Source organism: Chenopodium quinoa, unplaced genomic scaffold (assembly GCF_001683475.1).
Source record: "Chenopodium quinoa cultivar QQ74 unplaced genomic scaffold, ASM168347v1, whole genome shotgun sequence".
In the NCBI taxonomy this organism is placed as follows: Eukaryota; Viridiplantae; Streptophyta; class Magnoliopsida; order Caryophyllales; family Amaranthaceae; genus Chenopodium; species Chenopodium quinoa.
The window spans coordinates 121,587-144,343 of NW_018742577.1; the positions used below are offsets into that span (position 1 = coordinate 121,587).

General features: G+C 35.4%; 1 protein-coding gene across 1 annotated transcript; it reads left to right on the forward strand.

Annotated features, from left to right (window-relative positions):
* The first annotated feature begins 9 nt into the window (after positions 1 to 9).
* Positions 10 to 21,992, forward strand: LOC110720810 (uncharacterized protein sll0005-like). The gene is made up of 12 exons (XM_021899851.1): positions 10 to 434; positions 762 to 932; positions 3,339 to 3,482; positions 4,526 to 4,631; positions 4,761 to 4,909; positions 7,356 to 7,481; positions 7,978 to 8,121; positions 8,851 to 8,938; positions 11,316 to 11,689; positions 12,951 to 13,271; positions 15,288 to 15,509; positions 21,454 to 21,992. Exons 1-12 carry the CDS (start codon positions 111 to 113, stop codon positions 21,586 to 21,588), a joined length of 2,304 nt encoding a protein of 767 aa, XP_021755543.1. The 5' UTR covers positions 10 to 110; the 3' UTR covers positions 21,589 to 21,992.
* Positions 21,993 to 22,757: the final 765 nt, after the last annotated feature.

Here is a 22,757-nt window from a genome sequence, read left to right on the forward strand (position 1 = left end):
GATGGGACATGGGACTATGGGAGTACTCTTTATTTTATTTAGGGGAGTATTACAAGCTACTAACTCAAGTACTACTTGTTCTCCTACAGTACTAGTCTGCTACTGCTGCAATGGCGTTGGCTTCACCAGCTGTTGCACATTTTACTGAATTCAGGAATGCCACCTTCAACCGCCGAAATTTCACAATTCGCGCCACTGCTACAGCGCCTCCTCCGGGCCCTCGGAAAGACGTTGATTCCAATTCCGATGATTTCGCCTCTTTCGCCCGCAGAAGTAGGAGTGTCAGTGTCGGAGAGATGTCTGCCGATATCAAGCGTGTCAGAGCTCGCATGGAAGAGAATGAAGATTTGGCTATTCTTATGCGCGGTCTCAGGGGACAGAATCTCTCCGACTCCCAATTTGCTGCCGACGATGTCCAACTCCGTTTGGTTGAGGTTTCCATTTTTCCTTTACTTTCTTTTCCGATCATATTCTTAACTTCACTCACTAATTTCTTAGCCATTATGAAATCAATACCAACCACACCAAACATTTAGGAAATAGAAACACTGTTTATTGGAAGATAGAAATAATTTGCATAAAAACAAACTTGTTTTGTAATGTCTCTTGTTATAGAGATATAATTTCTCATAATCTAAAGCTTAATTAGCTAGGGAATATTTTGCATAAAAAAAAATTGTTTCGTGATGTTTCCTGTTTTTGTCTTCCTTCTCTTTCCTACTAAGAGAATTGTCAATCAGCTCATGCGTGCTATTGTCTAGGTTGATGAAAGCAGCGAGTTCCTTCCATTGGTATATGATCCGTCAAGCATATCCTCATACTGGGGCAAGCGGCCACGTGCTGTTGCAACACGTGTTGTGCAATTGCTTTCTGTCGCAGGAGGTTTTCTTTCTCGTCTTGGATGGGATGTGATCAATAAGAAAGTCAAGGAGGTACTATCATCTTTTCATTCTCGAATTTTATAGAATAATGTTAATAAATAATACATTAAGGACAATAATATAGTGTTACGCATCCATGCAAGGAGGCAATATATATTTTGCTCTTAAGCTATCTTGCATGAATGGGGAGTGATGATATATTTTCTGCTGCATGTTATGATTAAATTTCTGTGTAAATCATGCTGCTTTTTTATTTTTTCATTCTTATGATCACAATCTTTACTTGTTTTGTTTATATGCCAAAAACCATTGAATACAAAACCTATAGCCTAAACATTTAGGGGCCGTTTGGTGGGGTATTCATCAAAGGGAAAAGGAATCATCCACACTTATTCCCTTTGTTGCTGTTTGGTAATCGTTTTTTTCCATTCCCTTTACCCCCTCCATTCCCCCAAATCCTTCTAAGCTCATTCCCCAACACCACCGTACCACCATCCTACTACCCACACAAACCACCGTAAAACTCAGCCACCCCACCGTCGATCGTCCCCCGCCCTTCGCTGCGCCTCCCCCGCGCCTTCGCTACTCCGGCGACGGTTTTCGGGGGAGAGGGAGATCGGGGCTAGGGTTTTGCAGGGCTAGGGGTGGTTTTTTCGGGGGAGGGGAGGTTGGCAGGCGTGGGGAGCAGCGGCGAGAGGCGGGGGAGGCGCGGTGAAGGGCGGGGAGTTGTGGAGGAGGTGCGGCGAGTGGTGGAGTGGCTGGGTGGTGGCTAGAAATGGTGGAAAGTGAAGCAATGTGGTGGTGGTGTGGTGGTTGGACCGGTGGCATTCCATTCATTCTATTCCTTTGTTATTCAAAACAAACAACACCCCAAAATTGGGGGAGTTTCATTCCATTCGTTGTCTTTCCCTTTGTTCATTCCATTCCGATTATCCCGTGCGAACCAAACGGCCCCTTAGTGTTAAACATGTGGTCAAATCTCACTTTCATATATGTACATGTTAAGCTTAAGATCTAGCCTGATTTTTTTCTCAACAAGTCCGCTGGTAGATGTAATTGTAAGGCTGTTTATGTCTTGGACTCTTGGTGTGAGAAACCAACCTCCTTTCTATGTTTTAGAAGCTTTATAAGTCATTTACTTATCTTTTCTAGGCCATAGAAGAAATTATTATGACTTTTTCAATCCAAGGGGCATTTGGTATAGTAATTTTTGATGTAGGAAACAGATTCAATTAAGTGTTTCCATTTCTAATTCTTTGGTATGGGTAAAAAGTAACATATACAGTCTCCAAAGGGTAACAAAAACCCCCAATTTGAGTCAAATTGTTTCTATTTCATTAGGGGTACCAAACATATAATAAAGGTAACGTTTATTATTATCCTTTCCCTTACTTATTTGAATCATTTCCGTTTCATTTACTAGGTTTATACCAAACACTCCCCCAGTGTTTAATAGAGAATATTGTAATTCCATCAAGAAGCTCTTTAGGGAGCAGTGATTAATGAAATCCAAGCTTCCTACCCATTGTTGCCTATCGCTTTATTACTTGTGTGTGTTTTTGTAGGCCTCTATAGATATTATTTTGCCCATATTTTAAAGCACCCAAAAATAGTTAAAATCACAAGAAACCCTCAAACTTCATTGTCGGACCCGCTTGTGCCCGCCTCAATTTGCTCAGCTATCACAAACCCCAATAACCCTTGACTCCACTCTTGTCTCCGATCGGCAGGAGGACCTATCAAACCTATTTCCCGCTTGTGCTACTCCGTGCTTGCAAGCCCCCTTCGCACTTGGCTAGCACCCTCATTGCCAATAGATGAAAGCGCGTTGCATGGATCCAGTGTCAAAACATTCGGACTGTGACACTTGGTCTCTCCAAGCACTGGTGCACCCTTCTGTACTGGTATTGCAGCCAATATTGTAAACGTAATCTACATTCTGTAAGGAATTTATTAGCCAGTAATCTCTAAGCACAACATAAAAGTATAAAACTCACTAAAATAAATGTTAGTTATATGTATAACGACATTGGATGTTGCTCTATGCTCTTCATATTTAATCATATAAGGCCCAAGAACAGTATTTTTCCAGCCATTCTGCCAATTACACCTGTGGATTCCCCCAGATTGTTTAGTGTTGAAGCTGCTTTTAGATGGAAACCTTCTTAATGTGGCTTCAACTTTCCCCTTTACTTGCCAGTTTTGTTTAAAATGCTATGTACTTTTTTTCTATCTTATCTTGGGTGACATATGCTTTTTAAAATGTGTTACTAGAAGCTGTGGATCAATGCTTTGGAGTAGGATTGAACTGTTTCTTCTCTGCTGAAGATTAAACAGTTCTTTATTCCTAAAAAAAATTTCTCTATTATGATTATTCATGCTTAATTTTCAATCTTTACTACTGGATTGATTTCAATGACTCTAATGTTTACCAACTTTACTTACCCCACTTTTCAGAATGAAGTTGCACGAGCAATTGAATTAAGGGAGATTGTGACCTCTTTGGGACCTGCATACATCAAACTGGGGCAAGCTCTTAGCATTAGACCAGATATACTGTCACCATCTGCAATGACAGAACTCCAAAAACTATGTGACAAGGTAATGTTAGGTTTGTTTTAGTATATTTTGCTAATTGCTATGGCTGGAAATGTTGGCGATTGTCTGTCTCCTTGAGCAAATTAGCCTAAGTTTAAATTACTTGGATCATTGTAGTTTCTTACCTTCTACATGTCGTGATCTTTCATTCTCAAGCTAAGGTTAGCATTTACATTATATTTCTCATCCTGCTTGTCTTAAAGAGCATTCATATTACGTGATGAGTGAATTTTCATCTACCTTCCTAATCCTTCCAACAATAGAGGGGTTTAGTTTATTAAAAGGGAAAGGAAAATGGATCCCTCCAATGCCCTACCTTTTCTTTCCTCGTTTCATATTTAAATAAGTGAAAGATGATTTTCACTTATTTCCCCTCCATTTTCCTCCAATTCCACCATACAAACACGGTATTTTCTTAAGTAGCCGGCTATATGTATATATATACTGGTTTTTAGTGAATTATTTTTCTGTTTTGTTTAAATCCCAAATTGAGGCAACCAAACTACATGAATGTGCGACTTGTAGCATGATAATGAATTTAAGGGGCTGGCTTTGAAAAAGAAAGGGCTACTTCGAGATTTGGGTTAAGGGCACTCTGGTGGCTTTCGATTAGTGTATTTTATATAGATTTATCTCAACACTTGTTCTAAGTGAGTATGGCCACCTTCTACGGAAGATAAAATAAAATTTATGGTTAGTTAAATATAAAACCATCCTTCCTAATGGCTAGGTAGGCAGTGATATGTAAAAAGTGCTTTTGAAAAATAAACCTAAGTAAATAGATATCATTGGACAACAATTCTAACAACAATCCTGGTAATTATAGCAGTAAGAGGAGACAAATCATTTTTTATCAGCTAAGTGATGTATATCAGCTTTGAGGTATTATACAGTCCACATAGGCTTCATCTGCATATTACCATGGTTTATCTTAAAAACCTTTCTAATTGTTAGCATCACCAATAGATATGCCTGTCTTTTCAGGTCTTACCCTTTCCTTTTATATGTTTGATGATGAGTTTTATTCCTCTTTGGCAATATATAAGGTTCCGTCGTTCCCTGATGATGTTGCAATGGCTCTAATAGAGGAGGAGCTTGGAAGTCCTTGGCCTGAAATTTATGATGAGCTTTCATCCTCTCCAATTGCTGCTGGTATGCACAGTAATTTATTGGTTATTGGGAAAAAAAGTGGCTTTTGTTTTAGTTTGAGACACAAAAAAAAAGGTGTCAGTTACTACACTGTTAAGGTAACTTATTATGTGCTTGCACATTCTGTTTCAGCATCTCTGGGACAGGTTTATAAAGGTCGATTAAAAGAAAATGGGGATTTGGTTGCTGTCAAAGTGCAGAGACCTTTTGTTCTGGAGACTGTAACAGTTGATCTGTTCATCATTCGTAACTTGGGATTGGTTCTTCGCAAATTCCCTCAGGTAATGTTTCCAAAATTCTGGTCATAAATTGTTAATTACTGTTTGGTCCGCATCCATCACCAAGAGAGAGAGTCTACTTCACAAGTTCAAGGAGTTTCCATTCCAAAACCATGTGGCAATAGGAGTAGCCCTGTAGCCTTACAAATTGGGACTCTTACATGTATTGTTTAGGAAGGTTATGCCTCAACACTCCCCCTCATATGTAAGGTCCCTTTTATAATCTGGTCACATGTGATGTTTCTTTGGTGTCATAATGCATTTTCACACTCCCCCTCACAGGACCCATTCAATTTGGCCCAAAGTACATTACATCCATTAAAGGTCCTAATCGTTGGCCTTGCTCTGATACAATGTTATATACGGGCCTGGCCGCACCCGTAAGCTAAGAGAGAGAACGCCCACTTCATAAGTCTAAGGGGGTTCCATCCCAAAACCGTATGGAAACGAGAGGAGTAGCCCCTTAGCCTTATAAGTGGACACAACTTTCTCTCTTCCTCAGTGTAGGATACACATCCTATTACTCACCCTTACTTTTTATTCAATGTGGGACGACACTTCCGCTCACATGTGGGTTTGTTCATGGGCTCAACATTTCCTCTCACATGTGAGATGTCCATTATACTAGCCCAAATCACAACTCAACTCAAGATTTGATACCATGTTAAAAGGGTGTGGGGCGTAAAATGAAGTCCCTTTTGACAAATTTTCCTATTAAAAGATAAAAGGTGGTTAAATGGCGATAGGATGAAGAGAGGAAGAAAATCGAGGTTTTTGATGAGGGCATGTACTTTGCACGTGATAATCTACGCCGGAGTGTGGCGATCAGTGGCCGGTATCTGAGTAAAGATCCTGGTGAACTAAATTTTTTTGTTTAAGGTCCCAAAAGCCACGTTTTTTTGTATATTTATATTTTTTATTTTACAAAAGGTCCTTTCTCACAAAATGACCAATATAAAAGGTCTCCTTCCTGATATATTTCCAAAATAATATTTTGGGCTAAACTTCCGTTTTCCAAGCTGTTGATTGTCTCATGAACCATGGCCTCGAAGGCTCGAACTAACATACTAATTATGTTTTTGTTTTTGGGCCTTGGATAGATTTTGTATAATTTATGCAGTTCTAGGTCCAAGGGTTGAACAAAGCTGCCAGAAATTTGCTTTTACTTATTTTTGATTTTTTTTGGTAGTCTGAAATCTCCAAATGAAAATGTCATCTCTTGCTAAGACACAATTAAAAAAAGTGAAAGTCATGTAGCTAGGATTAGGAAAGTTTGCACACTATCACTGGAACCAGGAGTCCTTTACTAGGATTTCTGTTCTTTGTAGTTGGAGCCCTATTGTAAGAATATATGGAGTATTAGGTTACTATTACAACTTTATGTTAAAGGGTGATTAATAACCCTTTTATACATCTCCCTATTGTCATCATTTCATTTTGTTCTGAGCTCACAAATCATACACAGCTTCTGGATATAGGATGTACTTTCTCAGGACAATTCTCTTTTTAAGGGCCTCTTCATTAGTCTGTGTGCACACTTCAAGCTCTTCTTCCCTTATTTGCTTCAATGTCATATTTTCGAATCACAAACCTGGAATTCCTTGATCGGCAACGACCACCTGTTGATATGGTGTCAAACCACCAGAATCAATTTGCCTATTGCTTACCAACCGCAAATTGGGCTTCTAATAACTAATATTGACAATAAAAGCAAGTAAATTCATGCAATTAATAGAGAGCATGTCTTTAATTTTACCCAACTCATGTTTTGCAAACTTTACTAAAATTTTCTCAATCCTTTATGGTTTTTCTTTTCGACTCACATGTTCTCTCTCTCCTTTTTCTCCTTACCTCTCTTTTAAAACTCTCTTATGTTTCTCACTTTACACACTTTTTTTTTTCTTTCTAATCTTGCTATGCCCCTTTTCCTTTTCAGACGGTTCCTAATGATGATTCTGTTAGCCGACCCCAAATCATTTTGGGAGTTGGGACTAAGGCGTTGTTGTTGTAGTAGTTATAGATCATGTGTACAGATTTGTCTATTGAAGACCAGATGCAAGTTAATTTGATAATTTTTTGGTATTCTGTAAACTTCGGATCTCCCTCCTCAGGGTCTTTACCTCTCACAATGCATTGCACCTAGGTGGGAGAGGTGCGTTGACACACCTTGCTCCTGGATGCAAGTTATAACTAAAGACTAGATGTGCAGTTTCTTTTTTTTCTTAATTTAATTTTTTGGTAGAAAAATCAATAAAGAAGTCAATACCTATGTAATGTCCATGCTCCGTAAACTGCATTACATGTTGTGTTCAATGCCTCTTTACTGAGAAATTATGTTTGATAATGCTCAATGTGACCTGCTTTCCTGGTCTGTAACGAGGACCTTCATCTGAGTTGATATATAGTTTTCATCTGACGTCAACCTCTTCCTTTTCATATATGTCCGCAGATCTCAGTTGATGTGGTTGGCTTGGTCGATGAATGGGCAGCACGTTTCTTTGAAGAGCTTGATTATGTAAATGAGGGTGAAAATGGTACAATATTTGCAGAAATGATGCGAAAGGACCTTCCACAGGTTATTACTCTGTCCTGCTTTTTTAACATTATATAATAAGTAATATATAGATGTATTATAAAGCCTTGAAGGGGGTGTCACCCATGTACAAAAGAGGGGCTGTGAACAAAAAAAAAACCCCGTGCCTTCAGTATCATGAAGCATACTATCTAAGAAATTGAGAATTCAGAATTGTATCACCCAGAATCTAATACTTAACTCCAGCTAAACAAAAGGGAACTTGAAACCTTGACCCACGAGGGTTATGCCCTCAGAATTCCATTATGGTATTTTTTTTTCCCCTTTCCAAGCTAACCACCAAATTGCCAATGAAATTATTCCCACACTTCAGCAAGTCAAATATCATCCTTCTTGGGTTTGCTTAGAGCATATGTTTGTGTGCCTACATCTTCCATGAGCATCTCTTACTGTCCAATTGTACTTCTGATCTTTATTTTTTGTTTTTTCTCTATTTTGTGTATTTTCAATTTTGCCTAGCTGATACTGGCACTTTCAGGTGGTTGTACCAAAAACCTACACTAAGTATACTTCAAGAAAGGTTCTTACTACTCAATGGATTGATGGTGAGAAACTATCGCAAAGCACAGAGAGTGATGTTGGTGAGCTGGTTAATGTTGGGGTTATATGCTATCTGAAGCAGGTATAAAATGCATAATGGATCATCATTCATCTATTAAATGATAAAGTAATTTTTGAATTGTTTATTCTGCATAGTTGATAAACACAACAAATATATAAATACATATAGACTGTATTCCTATTTGGATACCTGGGGGCATCTGCTCCTTTGGTTGACATTGAAAAGTGATGGAAAACTAGAAGTACAACTTCCTGTGAAACAGAAAAGTGGAGAGTTGTTTGTTTGACATATATGCAACTTTCTGGGAAGTTTTACTTCCCACAGTATGCTAGAAATTACTTACTGCATTGCTTTGGATACTTGGATTGTCAGTATTCCTTAGACAGTTTACCTTTCTTCATCTGACTGAAGAACTACTTATTTAGTGTGTCCTTAATTTTCAAGTGAATGATTCTTCCATGTCAGACTTCTGAGCCCATAATTGAGTAGTGCACTTTTTGGTCGCATATATGAGTCGGAGCATATTAAGCATCCTGGAAAATTGTATGAATAAGAAATGAAAGATCCATACCTGGATTTCCAAGTTGGACAATGTGAGGTTTGATTCTTTTTATTTTTCATAGTGTTCAATTGCTATCACTATGAAAATAGCGCTTTTCACCTATGCTACAAAAAAATTTGTTGAGCCTCATGTAGTCTTTAACGATCGTATTAGATGTAGCTAAACGCTTAATCTCTCTTCCCATTCCCAGATATTTACAGTGATCTTTTTGGTAAAATTGTATGCAGTTGCTTGATACTGGTTTCTTCCATGCTGATCCGCACCCAGGAAATCTAATCCGAACTCCTGATGGGAAGTTGGCGATACTTGATTTTGGTAATAATTTAATTTATTACATCCTCATACGCATTTGTATGGCCATAATTTTATAAGGGGAAGTTTTTTATTTAGAAAAATAAATAGATGAGCAAGTAGCAGCAAGCACAATAGCAGAGGAATTTGAATATATTAATTATTAATTACAGTTCATTGCCCTTCAGACCCCCCCCCCCAACACACACATTTTTATAATTACAAATTAAAATTCATCCCCCCACCCCCAAATATCAAGAATGCAGTGCTTTACTAGTCCTACTGCAGCTTCAGACAAGAAATTTGATCCCTTGACACCTATAAACACTGACCTTTAAGATTCTTGTCCTATATCATACCATGTAAAACATCAGATTGTAAGATTGTAATGTATCATACATACCCTTGTCTAGGATTACAGCAAAATCGCTTGAGATCAAAATATAAGTTGTTCTCCAAAAGGGTTGGCTCATGTTCTTATTATATCAAAAGCCAATGTGATTTTTGACCCAAAAAAATAAAGGAGAACAACACCCATTTTATTAAAATTGACTTGAACTTGACCAAGTTTTTTCAAACAAAAGAATAGTTGCATTATGCACAGGATTGAATCTATATATTATACTAAAAGACAAACGCCTCAATGTGAGGATGACAAATGTCACTCTCTCATTGGCTTATCTTAAGTATTAAATATATCTATATAATTACTGTTTACATATTCAAGCATAGTTATTTTTGTTAAACTTCAAATAATAAAAGTAAGTTTCTATACATGCATAAGATTTTCATGATTTCCTAACATAAATATTGATTTAATTTTTTTATAATAAATATATACTTTCCAATACTACAAATAATCCATAAAGTCTTTCCAATCTTTATTTATAGTCAAGTTAAAGAATAATAACTAATTTGAAGCAATATGATTAAAGTGGCATAATTAAGGAAAATATAATTATAACATTTGTAAATTTTTGTTAATATGAAAGATATAAACCTATCAAAATGTATATATAGTTAAATTGTTTAATAACTTAAATCAAATGTGTAGTTTTATTAAAATTATTTGCATTTAATCATTAAATGTGTTGGATGTTGTGTAGCTATGCAATGTCCAAATCTTTAGTTGAGCGACTTTGATTTAGTGATTGTACGGTAAAAAGATATTGACTTCGATCTTGAAACCTAATAGTCTAATAAATTCTAAATAGAAAAATTAAAACAAAAGAAAATGAAAATAGTAAATGACTTTAAATATTGAAATAAACATAACCTTTTAAATCAATTTAGCGAATTCAAGAGACAATTTTAAGGCTTTTAAAATTAAATGGGGGAAAATATATGTAAAAAGAATATTTTTAGATATATAAATGTCCATGCACTATTATAAGAGTTTTGTTAACCATTTTATAATTAAGGTAGGGATAAATCTTAGTAATATATACTCCGTATATTTTATTTATATAAAATTATCAGTATCCATACCTATATACGAAGTATTTGTGTTGTATACTATATTTAATCAGCTTTTGGTTATATATATGACTATTATATAATATATAGTTTTTGGCACAATGCTTAACTTAGGAAAATATATGTTCTGGTAGGTCAAATATAAGGTTATTATTATGTCTATAGATTTAATGAGTGCGACGGGTAAATAAAACATGTATATATTAGATTGATTGTAGCTACTGATGCGGATGGTATGATAATAAAATTTTAGTTTTTTCTCAACGGGAGATATAAATAAATTAGTTCACTTCTTATATAGCTATGTGGAGCATTATTCAATTATTTTTCAATTAATAAAATAACATTATAAAAAATTAAAAGAAATTCAAATAACGTTCCTTTAATTTTTTTTTTTTATTGACCATTAGTAACCAAGTCCTTTAATAGTAAATGAATTACCTTTGTTTTTATTTTTATTTTCCCTATGGGTTTAATAGTTTGATTTATAAACCGTGCATCGCACGGGCACTATGCTAGTTTATTAATATTTCTTTAGTTTCACTATATCTCAGAAGAACCGAGTGCCAATGAGAAACTCATTATTCAGAGGACCACGAAAAGAAAATAATACTGGATCTGCAATCTTAGTTATGCTCTTCTTTGTAGGCTTGAGTCTCTTCATATTCTTGTGCAAAGACCTTAAATTTTCCTGATCCTTGACTTCCCCAAGGACCGGAATAGTATACGGTGGAAGAAAAATATTAATCTAGATAAAGTGTAGTCACATAATCTTCCCATTTACAATAAGTGGATAACATACATGCACCAATGTTACAGCTTTTTCTTTTCCATTTTACGAATAGGCTATTTACTGTTTAAGAACATTATGCTTTCTTTTATTCTGGAGTACTAAATCTTTTGAGGTAAAATTCTGCTCCAACAGGCTTGGTTACAAAATTAACTGATGATCAAAAGTATGGGATGATTGAAGCAATTGCTCACCTAATTCATAGAGATTATGAAGCTATAGTCAAAGATTTTGTCAAATTGGATTTTATACCGGAGGGGGTTAATTTGGACCCCATTTTACCTGTTCTCGCAAAAGTTTTTGACCAAGCACTTGAAGGAGGGGGAGCGAAGAACATTAACTTTCAAGAGCTTGCATCAGATCTAGCACAGATAACTTTTGATTATCCATTCCGTATACCCCCTTATTTTGCTTTAATAATTCGAGCAATAGGGGTGTTAGAAGGCATAGCTTTGGTCGGAAATCCTGAATTTGCTATTGTGGATGAAGCCTACCCATATATTGCGCAGGTACCTGCTTTATGCTGGGGAATTTTTCAGTGAAAATGACTTCATTTTTATCGTTCTTCTGCAAGTAGCTTGCATAACTTTATTTTAAAGGTTATTCTACCACTTATATTAGCTACTTTAATTCTGTGGTTCATGAAATGGCTGCAATACAATCCACAGCTGGCTGACTGCAGAAGAATTAGATCCATTACCATGTTAATTTTTATCCTTTAATGTTGTTCCTGACTTGCCCGTACTTTTTTAGAACAATATTTGGACTCCCAATTGAAATCTATATATACAGGCCATGCGGCTAAACAAACTATCTCACGAGATTGATATTGTGAATTCGCAGTACATGAAGTCATGTAGACGCATGATACAATCACCCGCCACCCTTATTTTCTGGTGTTGTACAGCTTGTATTCCAATTTAATTACTTCCTCATTTGTTGTCGAGATGCATGATATTTGTATCTTAAATTTTACAACGAGACGATTAAAATTATTGGCATAGAAGTTAAAGTTTAAAAATCTACAATAGCTGCACTGTTTTTCTTAGCCAATTGATTGGAGTTTCTTAGATCCACACAAGTTATTAACATTCTAGCCATTGGGAAATCACTGAGAATCTTGTCTCTTGATTCATATATTCTTAGTCCCCAAGTGGGATTTAGCATTTAGTTGTGGGCTGTTGTGTGGCAAGGGGTTCATGATGGCAGCTTTGGGGTGGTAAGGTTGAAAGTGTAATTAATACTTCCAACCTTGAGGTTGGGGGCTCAATGCCTATTATGTGCACTTTAAGGATGGGAATCTCTTACCATGTCCCTTCATTCTCTTAGTGTCTGGCTTTTTAGTCGGGGTCAGGTTGACCTCTGTGGGGTTTGTCCTGACTCCCTGTCTCCCAAAGATTGCCCCTTGCCCAACTTTTACTTTATTAAAGATTGGGCAAGGTTGTGAACATGGCTTGGCTAAGTTGTGCACATGAGGAGAGAGGGCAAGTGGGAAAACTTTACCAAAAGTGGTATGGGGAAAAATCAAAGGGACACCTAAAAATAGTGTACGAGGAAATTTTAAGTGACGGAGGGAGTAAATTTCACCTTTAGGGTACAATATAAGTTGATGATGATCAAGTAGATCTGCCCCCTTATCCTACTATCTAGGCCGGTAAAACTGTTACTGAACAAATTGATTTTGTGAATTACACTTTTGGGTTGTCTTCATTTCTTTCTCACCTTTGCAGTGCCAGTATTTTGTAATTCATTCTTTTTATAAATATCCAGAGGCTCTTGACTGATGATTCCTCACGTTTAAGGAAAGCTCTTCGATATACCATATACGGAAGATCTGGAGTTTTTGATGCTGAGAGATTTATCGATGTGATGCAAGCTTTTGAAAATTTCATTGTGGCAGCTAAAAGTGGAGGAGGAGAGGATTTGAATGGTAGAATGGCAGAACTTGGGATTCTCCAGAGTGAACAGAATAGTGATTTTGCTGGTTTCTCAATAAATTCATCAACGAATCAGCAGATTCAGACAAGAGCAGCTTTGTCATTTTTGTTATCTGACAAAGGAAACTTTTTCCGGGAATTTCTTTTGGATGAGGTATGTCTTATCTATTAATTTACTATTATGGATAGATTTGTTGATTTAAATGCTTTATGGGTGTTGTTCCTCAATCCAATAAAGCATGTACATGTGAAATAAAAAGTTTTAATAATGTGGTAATTAATTTTATGCTGGAAATGCTATGTAAAAGCACATTCTTGTATAAACTTAGTGGATAGACATTCATTTCTCTACCCTAGTCATCAATACCCCTTCTTTTTATCTTTTGGGAGTTGGTGGATTGGCCATAGGGTATAGGGACAAAATTCATCTGTTTAAAAGATTGCAGTAGGTTGAGCTGTGATATCAAATTATCAACTTTTAATGATCTAAATTAATAGACTATTAAAGATATTTATGATCAAAATTGTGCCTTGGCAAGCATGAAATTCTAGTTGCTGCAGTTTATCTGTAATACTCCATGTGTCCCTATTTAGTTATATTATGCAATATTTGTTTTTATTTTATTGTGCAATATTTGTTTTTTTTTATTTTTTATTTTATATTATTTATTTATTTATTTTATATTATAGTTATTAAGTAGTGGTGTATAAGCACTACCTCCGTCCCTTAAAGATGTGATTGTTTTTCTTAAAAGGAGTCCCAAAATGATGTGTCTGTTTCTATTTCATTCCATTTATAGATTGTACTTTCCTCACTATTATTCCCCAATCTCTCCCTTTATTTTTGTTGAAAAATGCAATAAAGTACACCTTAAATAAAGTTGACAATGGCATGCCATTAAAAAGTTTGAATTTTTTTTTTTAATTAAAGCAATAAAGTACACCCACACACATGCACCGATTCTATTTTCTTTACTTCTCATTATTGTCAATTCTAGAAGCTCCCAATTCCTTAATTCTCGTGAAATATTAGAAACGGACACATCAATAAGGGACGGAGATAGATAGTGGGTAAAAAGTAAGGTGAAAGTAGTAAAAAAAAAAAAAAAAAATTGGGATAGAGGGAGTGTTTCCTTGGGCAGAAAGTAGTCACTTTATAAAGTGTAAACTAATTACGGATGGTTTTATAAGTAAAGTGTCTCAACTAAATAGGGATAGAGGGAGTGTTTCCTTGGGCAGAAAGTAGTCACTTTATAAAATTTGCTGCAATAGGATTGACTCTTGTAGGGGAAGTACTTCCTTCTTTAATGTCTCCTTTTCACTGTAGTGTAGGCTGTAAGCCATGGATGAAACCCAAATTAATTATTGCATGCACAATGTGATAATCCCTCTTCATCACATAACTACCTGCCTTATTTTTCGTTTGTTGCCCAATTTGAATATTAAGTAAGACTTGCTGTAAAATTTTTAAAGATTTTTCTATAAGAATCTTAGATATCTATTTTGTAGTCATTTCCAAGATGATTATGCCAAATCATATGGAAATCAGTGTAGGATGAAGAAATTAATAAATCGGGATACTAGTAATATTTAGTTTCACTATGAAAGAGATTGACACACCTATGCAAGCAACGCCAGTGTCACCTAATTTGCTTAATTGCTCACCCCCTCCCTGCTTCTCCCAAACCACTTAAAATACAAGGAAAGCAATATGGATAAAAACCTGATCCTAGAACCAAGAAGGACCATATCTTTTTATAGAAATTCTTTGGGTCAAACAAGATTTGAAAGGATTTGCTTGATGGCATCACGCAATTGCAACCAGCTAGTATCATCATTTCTATTGTTTTGTTTCTTCTGTAAAATTATTTTAGACATTCGATTCTTCTCCCATTCTCATGTCCTCATCCCCATCAAGAGGGGTAAATTGTTTAGTTACGTGTTTTTTAATCGTGACATGTCAAATTCTTATTTATAGCAGCTTCAAGTGCAATATGAAGTTAGTTTCTGAATATCAAGAAAATGTTTCATTGGAGTATGGCATAGCAAGTGTGGGCACAAATATGAATTTTCAACTGGATTGTGATTTACAGGATTCTTGCATCTTACTCTGATATTTCAAATTTCTAATTGTTGTATAACTTCCTATGTTTCTGTCTGTTAAATCCAGATTGTAAAAGGCATTGATGCAGTGACAAGGGAGCAGCTGGTAAAAATTACATCTTCCCTTGGTATTGCTCCTGTAATCAGTGTATTTCCTGCCTTTGGGCCCATTAAACCTGTATCACTTCTACCCACTATCAATGAGGAGGACAAAATCATTCTAAACAATGTCCAAAGAGTAGTTGAGTTTCTTATAGCTGGAAGTTCATTGACAAGAAAATCAAATGAGGTATGGGATGCTTTTCAACTTCCACTCAAATTATTTTAACCTTAACGTATGCCTATTAATTAGAAATTTGCTTTTATCTATTTATGTTGAATAATTGGAAAAAAGAATTATCTGTTAAGGAAATCCTTTATGTGGTGTTCTCTTGATGAACTCCCTTGATGGTTTGATATCTTTACCTGTGTAACTACTTGTGTGGTTATGGCTACTATTTTAATTATAACGTTGAAATTGATCTTTGATATGCAAAGTGTCAATTGTGTGCCCATTTACTCCCCGTGTTTCAAAATTTTAACACTTTCCTAAAACATGGTGTCACATACTTTAATCATGCTCTATAAGGTTCAACCCAAAATAACTAAAAAGAAGACTTGCGATGTTGTCCTATTCAACCATCTAGATTTATTAATTGTTCACCATTTCCCATTTTTTTACTTCCCTTCTCTATTCTGAGTAGGGATGTCAATTCGAGTGTCCGGATCGGGTTCGGTGAAGTCAGGTCGAATCTATTTTAAACTTAAGTCATGCTAAATTATTGTATCCACGTCTGTCGAAATCTAAATCGGATATTTTTTCGAATCGGGCCGAGTCGGGTCAGGTGTGGTTTTGACATCTCTAATTCTGAGTTCTCACCCACCTGATATCACAAAGACCACCATGGAACCATAAGCCTCATCCCACATGAACCGCCACTAAACTTCAAACAACACCAGCACCACCATCAACCCCACACCAGCAACGAAGAGCAGTAGCCCCGACTGTTGGGTAGGGGCAAATTTGTATGATTGGGCTGCTGGTGTTCATGGTAGAAAGAAAGGTAGGGGTAGAAGAGTTGTTAATAGAGTGGTCTATATGCTCTTCAAACATTTTCTTTTTCTTTTTCTTTTAATTGAGTGATCTCGATGCTCTTCGAACATTTTCTTTTAATTGAGTGGTCTAGATGTTCTTTGAACATTAAATATCCTCTTAATGTATCAACCCACTTAGTTGCAAGTGTTTAAGAAAAGAGGAAGTATATGTTATAGGAGCTAATACCTAACCTCAAGCCACCAAACATTTGTCAATAATCAATGTTTTTGCTATTTAGTTAAGGTGGGAGAGCATCATGAAAAATGAAAGAATAAAGAGGGGGGAAAAAGTATGAAACCATTGTTGTTAGCATCGCAATCCAGATCGTAGTGCAATCCTATGATCCAATTTTGGGAAAACCTTCCATATTAGATGCAGAATCGCATAGCAATCTCATTGAGTATAAAACATTTCCTTGACCTGGTTGAGATGGTCCCTTATCATGGTATTGGAGCCAGCGTGACATAAAGGTCACGGGTTCAAATCTCATCCACCCCCTCTGTAACCCCCCAATAATTCTCTCTTTAAACCTGTGAGGACCCTGAACAATATTCAAGAGAATTACTGGCGTGCTACCGCCACGTGTTCAAACGTTAAGGCTTTATCAGAAAATAGCAGCGGAAAAACTAAATCAGTTATAAATAAGTTTCAAAACCAACGAATGAAACCAAATTAAGTCATACAACTTAGAACCATTAAGGCCCTTATTCAAAACCCAATAAAAGTAGTAAGTGATTAAATTCAGTGTTCAAATAAATTCAAACCCAAAAGAAATAGTGTCGAATAAAATCGAATTAAAATAAATTCAAACTTGCAAAAGAAATAAAATGCAAACAACCAACTCTCTACTCAAGATCCCACAACCCTTGCATGTGTAAGAACCTGTGGTAATTCTGCTCCCCAATATTACAAGTGTAAAAATTGGATCGTCACAGGGTCATTGAAAGGCGAAGACCATGACCAAAGAAAGACACACAAAACACGCAATCAACAAAGCTGAGTACATACAAGCTGCAAAATAAATTAAGAAATCCATAACATGCTACTAATAATCAATCATCATGCATCATTAAATTATAGACTCAACACACGACTCAACTATTTATATTACTAAGACTCCATTAATTAATAATAGGTAAATCATTATTTTTACTCATTGGATTACGCAATAGACAAGGTTGTCCAACCCATGCTCCATTTGGAACATCAATAAAAGAAAAACCCCATGCCTCCTTTCGGAAACATCAATAAACATCCAACGACCACGGGCGCGACTCCGTGACCGTAGTTAGTATGAGATCTCACCTAACTCCTAGTTTTGAAAAATATTTGAAATAAGAGACTCGTAGATCAGACGGCCTCGAGAAAAGTACACGGCTAATACCCCATGTACCCCAACCCCTGATTGTCATTACTCCAGAAGTGCACCAATCCAGAGTTTTATTGCTCATCCATCTTGCACTTTACGTGATTTACAGGTTTAGACTTGGTGATGACTCATATGCATAACAATACAATCAATCCAATATCAATTCAATCAAGTAAAACAACTTTTCAATTTCAATTCTTGATTTATTAGTGGCAAGCAACATTTATTATTTATTCCTTTACTACCTCAGTGTATAAACACCTTGAGTGCATAAGGCACCCCAAAACCTCAACCTCGTCTTAGAAGACTTAAATTCTTCCTTTACTCATCTTGCTGGCATAATCATGAATGAGTAATAAATTAATCATTACACCAATCATATACATTTGCCTCTAAGCGCACCTTGCATAATTAGAGCACAAATAATACTTGAAATATAAAATAGTGCACGTCATACGAAATTCACAATGTATAACCAAACAATTTAACTCAGTCATCCCTATACATGATACTAAGTTCTCGATCCGTCGTCCTTAAACATGCACCTAAAAGAAAGGTTTCGTAACTTGTACGTACCTTGAGCAAACGAATTGGTATGCCACTTTACTAACTAGAAATCACCTTCAATAAACTCCTCTCCTAAGCCAAATAATAACATTTCAATCAATACCCAATCAATCAAATTTACAGCAATACTAACTTACTTTAAAACCTTCAAAATCCAAATCAAACAACACTTTAAAACCTTCCCTTTAGTTAAAATTAAAGGCTTATATATAGTTCTTTAAATTTTCTTCATAAAAACCTTAAAATACACTCTCATACATGAAATTACAGCAAGTTCAAAGTCTAATAAAAATCTGAAAATTATATAAAAACCCCTAAATATCTCCCTTTTTAATGGGTGATTAAACCCTCTTTATAAAACATCAAAAGTAGTACTTAGAAACTATTTCCAACACTTAAAACTTCAATAAAAAACATATACTTATGCTTAATTAACATTAAACATAATTAATTTTATCAATCAAGCTCAAGGATAATGTTTTAAGTATAAAAAAACTTCATTAAAATCAAAAACTGCCCGAAAATCATATTTAGAGGCTGAATTTGGCTACGAGAGGGTGGTGCTCACTACTAAGGTAGTGAGTCTTTCTTAAAACGTTGTTTCCACATGGAAAACACTACTTTTTCATCAAAATCACATGAGTTCAGAATCTGATCGGGATTAATATTAACGAACGAAAATCTAAAAATTAAAACACAAATCTACCTGTTCAAAATAATCTGCAATTAAGTTAAACTAATCAGTAGTTATAATCACCAAATTTTCAAAACATCATTACTATAAAAGCCCTAAATCAATTGTTCATAAAAACCCTAAAATCATGATTTTCAATAAATTGAAACCCTAGGTTTATAATTCATAAAATATGAAATTTATAACATAAATATAATCTGAAATTTATAATCTTTATACCATTAAAATATAATTTGATACTAAAAATATAATCTTTATACTAAAATCAAAACCCAAAACTATTAAATTAACATTAAGCAAAATAATGAAACAAAGGAGGATGAAAATAAGACTAACCTTTTTGTGTGGGAATTTTTTTGGAGATTCATGGGGTATTTATAGGAGAGAATTATTGTAGGGTAAAAAGAAAGATTGGGCCTCATAAAAATAATGGGTCGATTAAGTAAACAAATGGGTTAGGCTTGTGTGATTGGACATAAATTGTAGAATAAAGGTGCATAAAATAATTTGTTCAAATAATTTTCGACCCAGATTAATAATTTGAAACTTTTGAAATTAAATTATGAAAAATAACAAATAAATATTATAAATAAAATAATTTTTCATTTATAAAATATTTAAAAATACGGGGGATTACACCCTCACTTTCAAGTGGAATATTAAACGTTGGATATGTGAAGGGATCGTGCTTCATTCATACTTCAAGCCCAACGGGCTCTCGTGTGAGGGGGCGTGGTAAAGTATAAAACCATCAGCTTAAACTTTTGGTTGAATTGGTCATTTGACACAATCGCTATAGGATCGGATGATCTTTTTTTTTTACTTGGATTTTTATTAAATTGTACAAGATCGGACATAATCTTGTGGGATAAGACATAATTGCATGGAATCTGTTAGAATCGAGTAGGATCCGTCGGGATCATCTGATCCCACTTTTTACTTATTAAAATGAGCCTAAAGCAATCAACCTTTTCTCTAAGCCTAGAAAATTATTATATAACTACTTAAACTATAAATTTTAGCATTTTTACAGCTTAAAAAAAGTGTACTTAGTTCTCTAGAAACCTTTTTACTACTCCTTTTATCGATTTTGTAGGATCTTACGATTCTACGATCCGATTCTAGCGATTTAATCCTACTTCTCTCACTAATCCAGGGTGGGGACAACCTTGGACGAACTTTATGTTTAGACTATGGTACGTGACTGGTTGGGGTAGGAGATGAAGTTAATAAAATTTGGGGTTTTACTATTTTAGAAGTGTAAAATACTCCCTCTCGTTTTCTTTTGTTTGTCTTATTCATTGAATCTAAAACATTATCATGATAATATATAATTCAAAACGTTATGTGAGATCATCAATGTTTAGTTACCATAAATATGCGAGATCATCGATGTTTAGTTACCATAAATGACTTGGTTGGAAGGACCGATGGAGTTAGGAAAGATATGAAGTATTTGGATTTGCATGAGAATGAGGTATTTGGTCGTAAGGGATTGAGGAGGAAGATTTTGTCGATGACTACACGGAATAATTACTTTTGGTTCATGTAGCCGACCCCACTTATGGGATTAAGACTTTGATTGATTGATTGTAAAATATTACAATATTGCATTGGGAAATGTGCTTAATGCAAATACAAGAAGTAAACGGAGAGGGTAAAAGCATGTAAATTGGGGTTCTTAAACTAACTCTCCAATGGACTTTTAGAGGAGAGAGAATTGAAAATATTTATATGCCAACAATGGGGCTTTTAACCGGCTCTTGGGTGGCTCTCCATCATGAGAATGACTCTTTCCTAAGAGCCACTAATATCGAAGCACAAGACAAGAACCACTAAGATCGAAGCACAAGACAATATGCAATGTATATACTTTGATATTATTGATCAGTTTTTGCAAGGTATTCCTCTAATATTTATGTAGTTATATGCTTAGCAAGTGTAACTAGCACTTGAATCTTTTTTGGGATTAAGAGAGCTCTTTGGGTCTTTTTGAATATGGCTTTTAAGTTTCACTTATCAAGAGAGGTAGAGAGAGAAGATTAGAGCTAGTTGAAAAATGACATCAATGTCCAATTGTACATACTTAAATACACTTCTTATTCTATCAGGCTATCAGCCAATCATTTGATTATGTGACTAGAAGTGGAACATAAGGCATCTGACTAATTAGGGTTTGGCATCACTAAATTTGTGACTTAATTTGGATATCTAGTTTCTATATGACATTTGTTCTTTGTGATCTGTAAGGATATATTTCCTTATTAATGTTTAGAAGCTAATTGCTATGCTATTTTAGTCCTCTGACTCCTATCACTGAAGAAAACTTGTTTCATGGCTAATGAGTTTGGCTTTGCTTTTACATGCCTAAGTTGCTGGGAAATGGAAGTTAATTGCTCTTGTGACTTTGTGAGTACCCCTCAATTGAGCAAGAAGTGTCATACTATTTGCTTTGTTAATGTTGACAGGCCATAAATGCTGATCAGGCCATGAGGGAGCTCCTTCCACTGTTGCCAGGCTTGACTGCTAAAGTGTTGCCTGAAGTCATGAGTCGGCTGGGTTCAAGAGTGGCAGCACGTTTGATTCGTGATACATTGATGTAAGTAGTCACAGGTTCACAGTTCGTTGATGCGAAGTGTACAGTCTCACATACTGCCTGGCCTTATGCTCTGATAGGATTCATCAACTGAGTATATTATATCTTCTGCCACACTTATATTATACACTCTGACAGAATAATTTCTGTGAGACCAGGTGAAAACTAATTAGCAATGGAGCAGTTGTTGAGTATACATGTTTAGTTATTTGTCATTAACCTTCCCACAAAATTCAGTGAGATAAAAGTCCCCAAAAGTTACTCTAATTTATTTTTTGTTATATATATATATCAATGAATTGTAATATGGAGTCTATCAGGAATTTTGGGAGGAAGGATGAAGATGAAAGCATTCATTAATTGCCATGCTTTGTCATTTTTCTATTGCAGTCTCAGTTGTTTATAGTGTTATACTGTTATTAATGCCATAGTGTCCTTTATAGCAATCTGACCTATAAAGTGATAAACATTGTTGCTAATCTATGTTACCAGTAATGTCTATTCTTCAAGGATTGAATTGCAAGTGGTCGAGGTTCTCCAAATTGAAGGTATGAGGCTAAGTTCACCAAGTTGTCAATTGTATAAATGCTTAAACTTTAAGTGCATCCATGTATTTATGCATGCTTAATATTAAACATAGTAATGGATGATTGGTCATCAGTCGTCACTGGTCATTGGTGTGCATATGCTGATTGCTGCAAGTACAGACAGGAAAAGTCCCAGCTTGCTTAAATATACGAGGAAAACTTAGAACTACTCTTTACTCTTCAGTCGAGGAAAACCACCCACGTGACCCATGTGAGCTGTGACGCCAATATCAGCTATCTGTATTCTGTAGGCAACAGTATCAACTGCTGTACAGTACTGTATCAACCCAATCACATGAGTTCTTTTTGACGTCAGAAAATTTAATCTCATTCCCTAAACATCAAGATTTTAGTACCATTACTATAGGTGTCAAAAGCACACCCGACCCGATCCGAAACTGATCAGAAAAATATCCGATTTAGATTTGGACTCGCATGAACATAACAATTTAGTATGACTTAAATTTATCCGACCCGATCCGATCATCCGAATTAACATCCCTAACCATTACCTTAATAAACAATTGCAACTCCAATTAACAGCTGGACTGCTATTACACCCACTCCTTTTTTACAATTAAATTAAATA

What these genes read in the sequence shown, in the direction of transcription:
- LOC110720810 (XM_021899851.1), top strand. Translation starts at nt 111, where the DNA reads ATGGCGTTGGCTTCACCAGCTGTTGCACATTTTACTGAATTCAGGAAT. An exon ending in TCCAAAAACTATGTGACAAG is followed by an intron (nt 3,483 to 4,525) that starts GTAATGTTAGGT and finishes GCAATATATAAG; the next exon opens with GTTCCGTCGTTCCCTGATGA. An exon ending in TTATATGCTATCTGAAGCAG is followed by an intron (nt 8,122 to 8,850) that starts GTATAAAATGCA and finishes AATTGTATGCAG; the next exon opens with TTGCTTGATACTGGTTTCTT.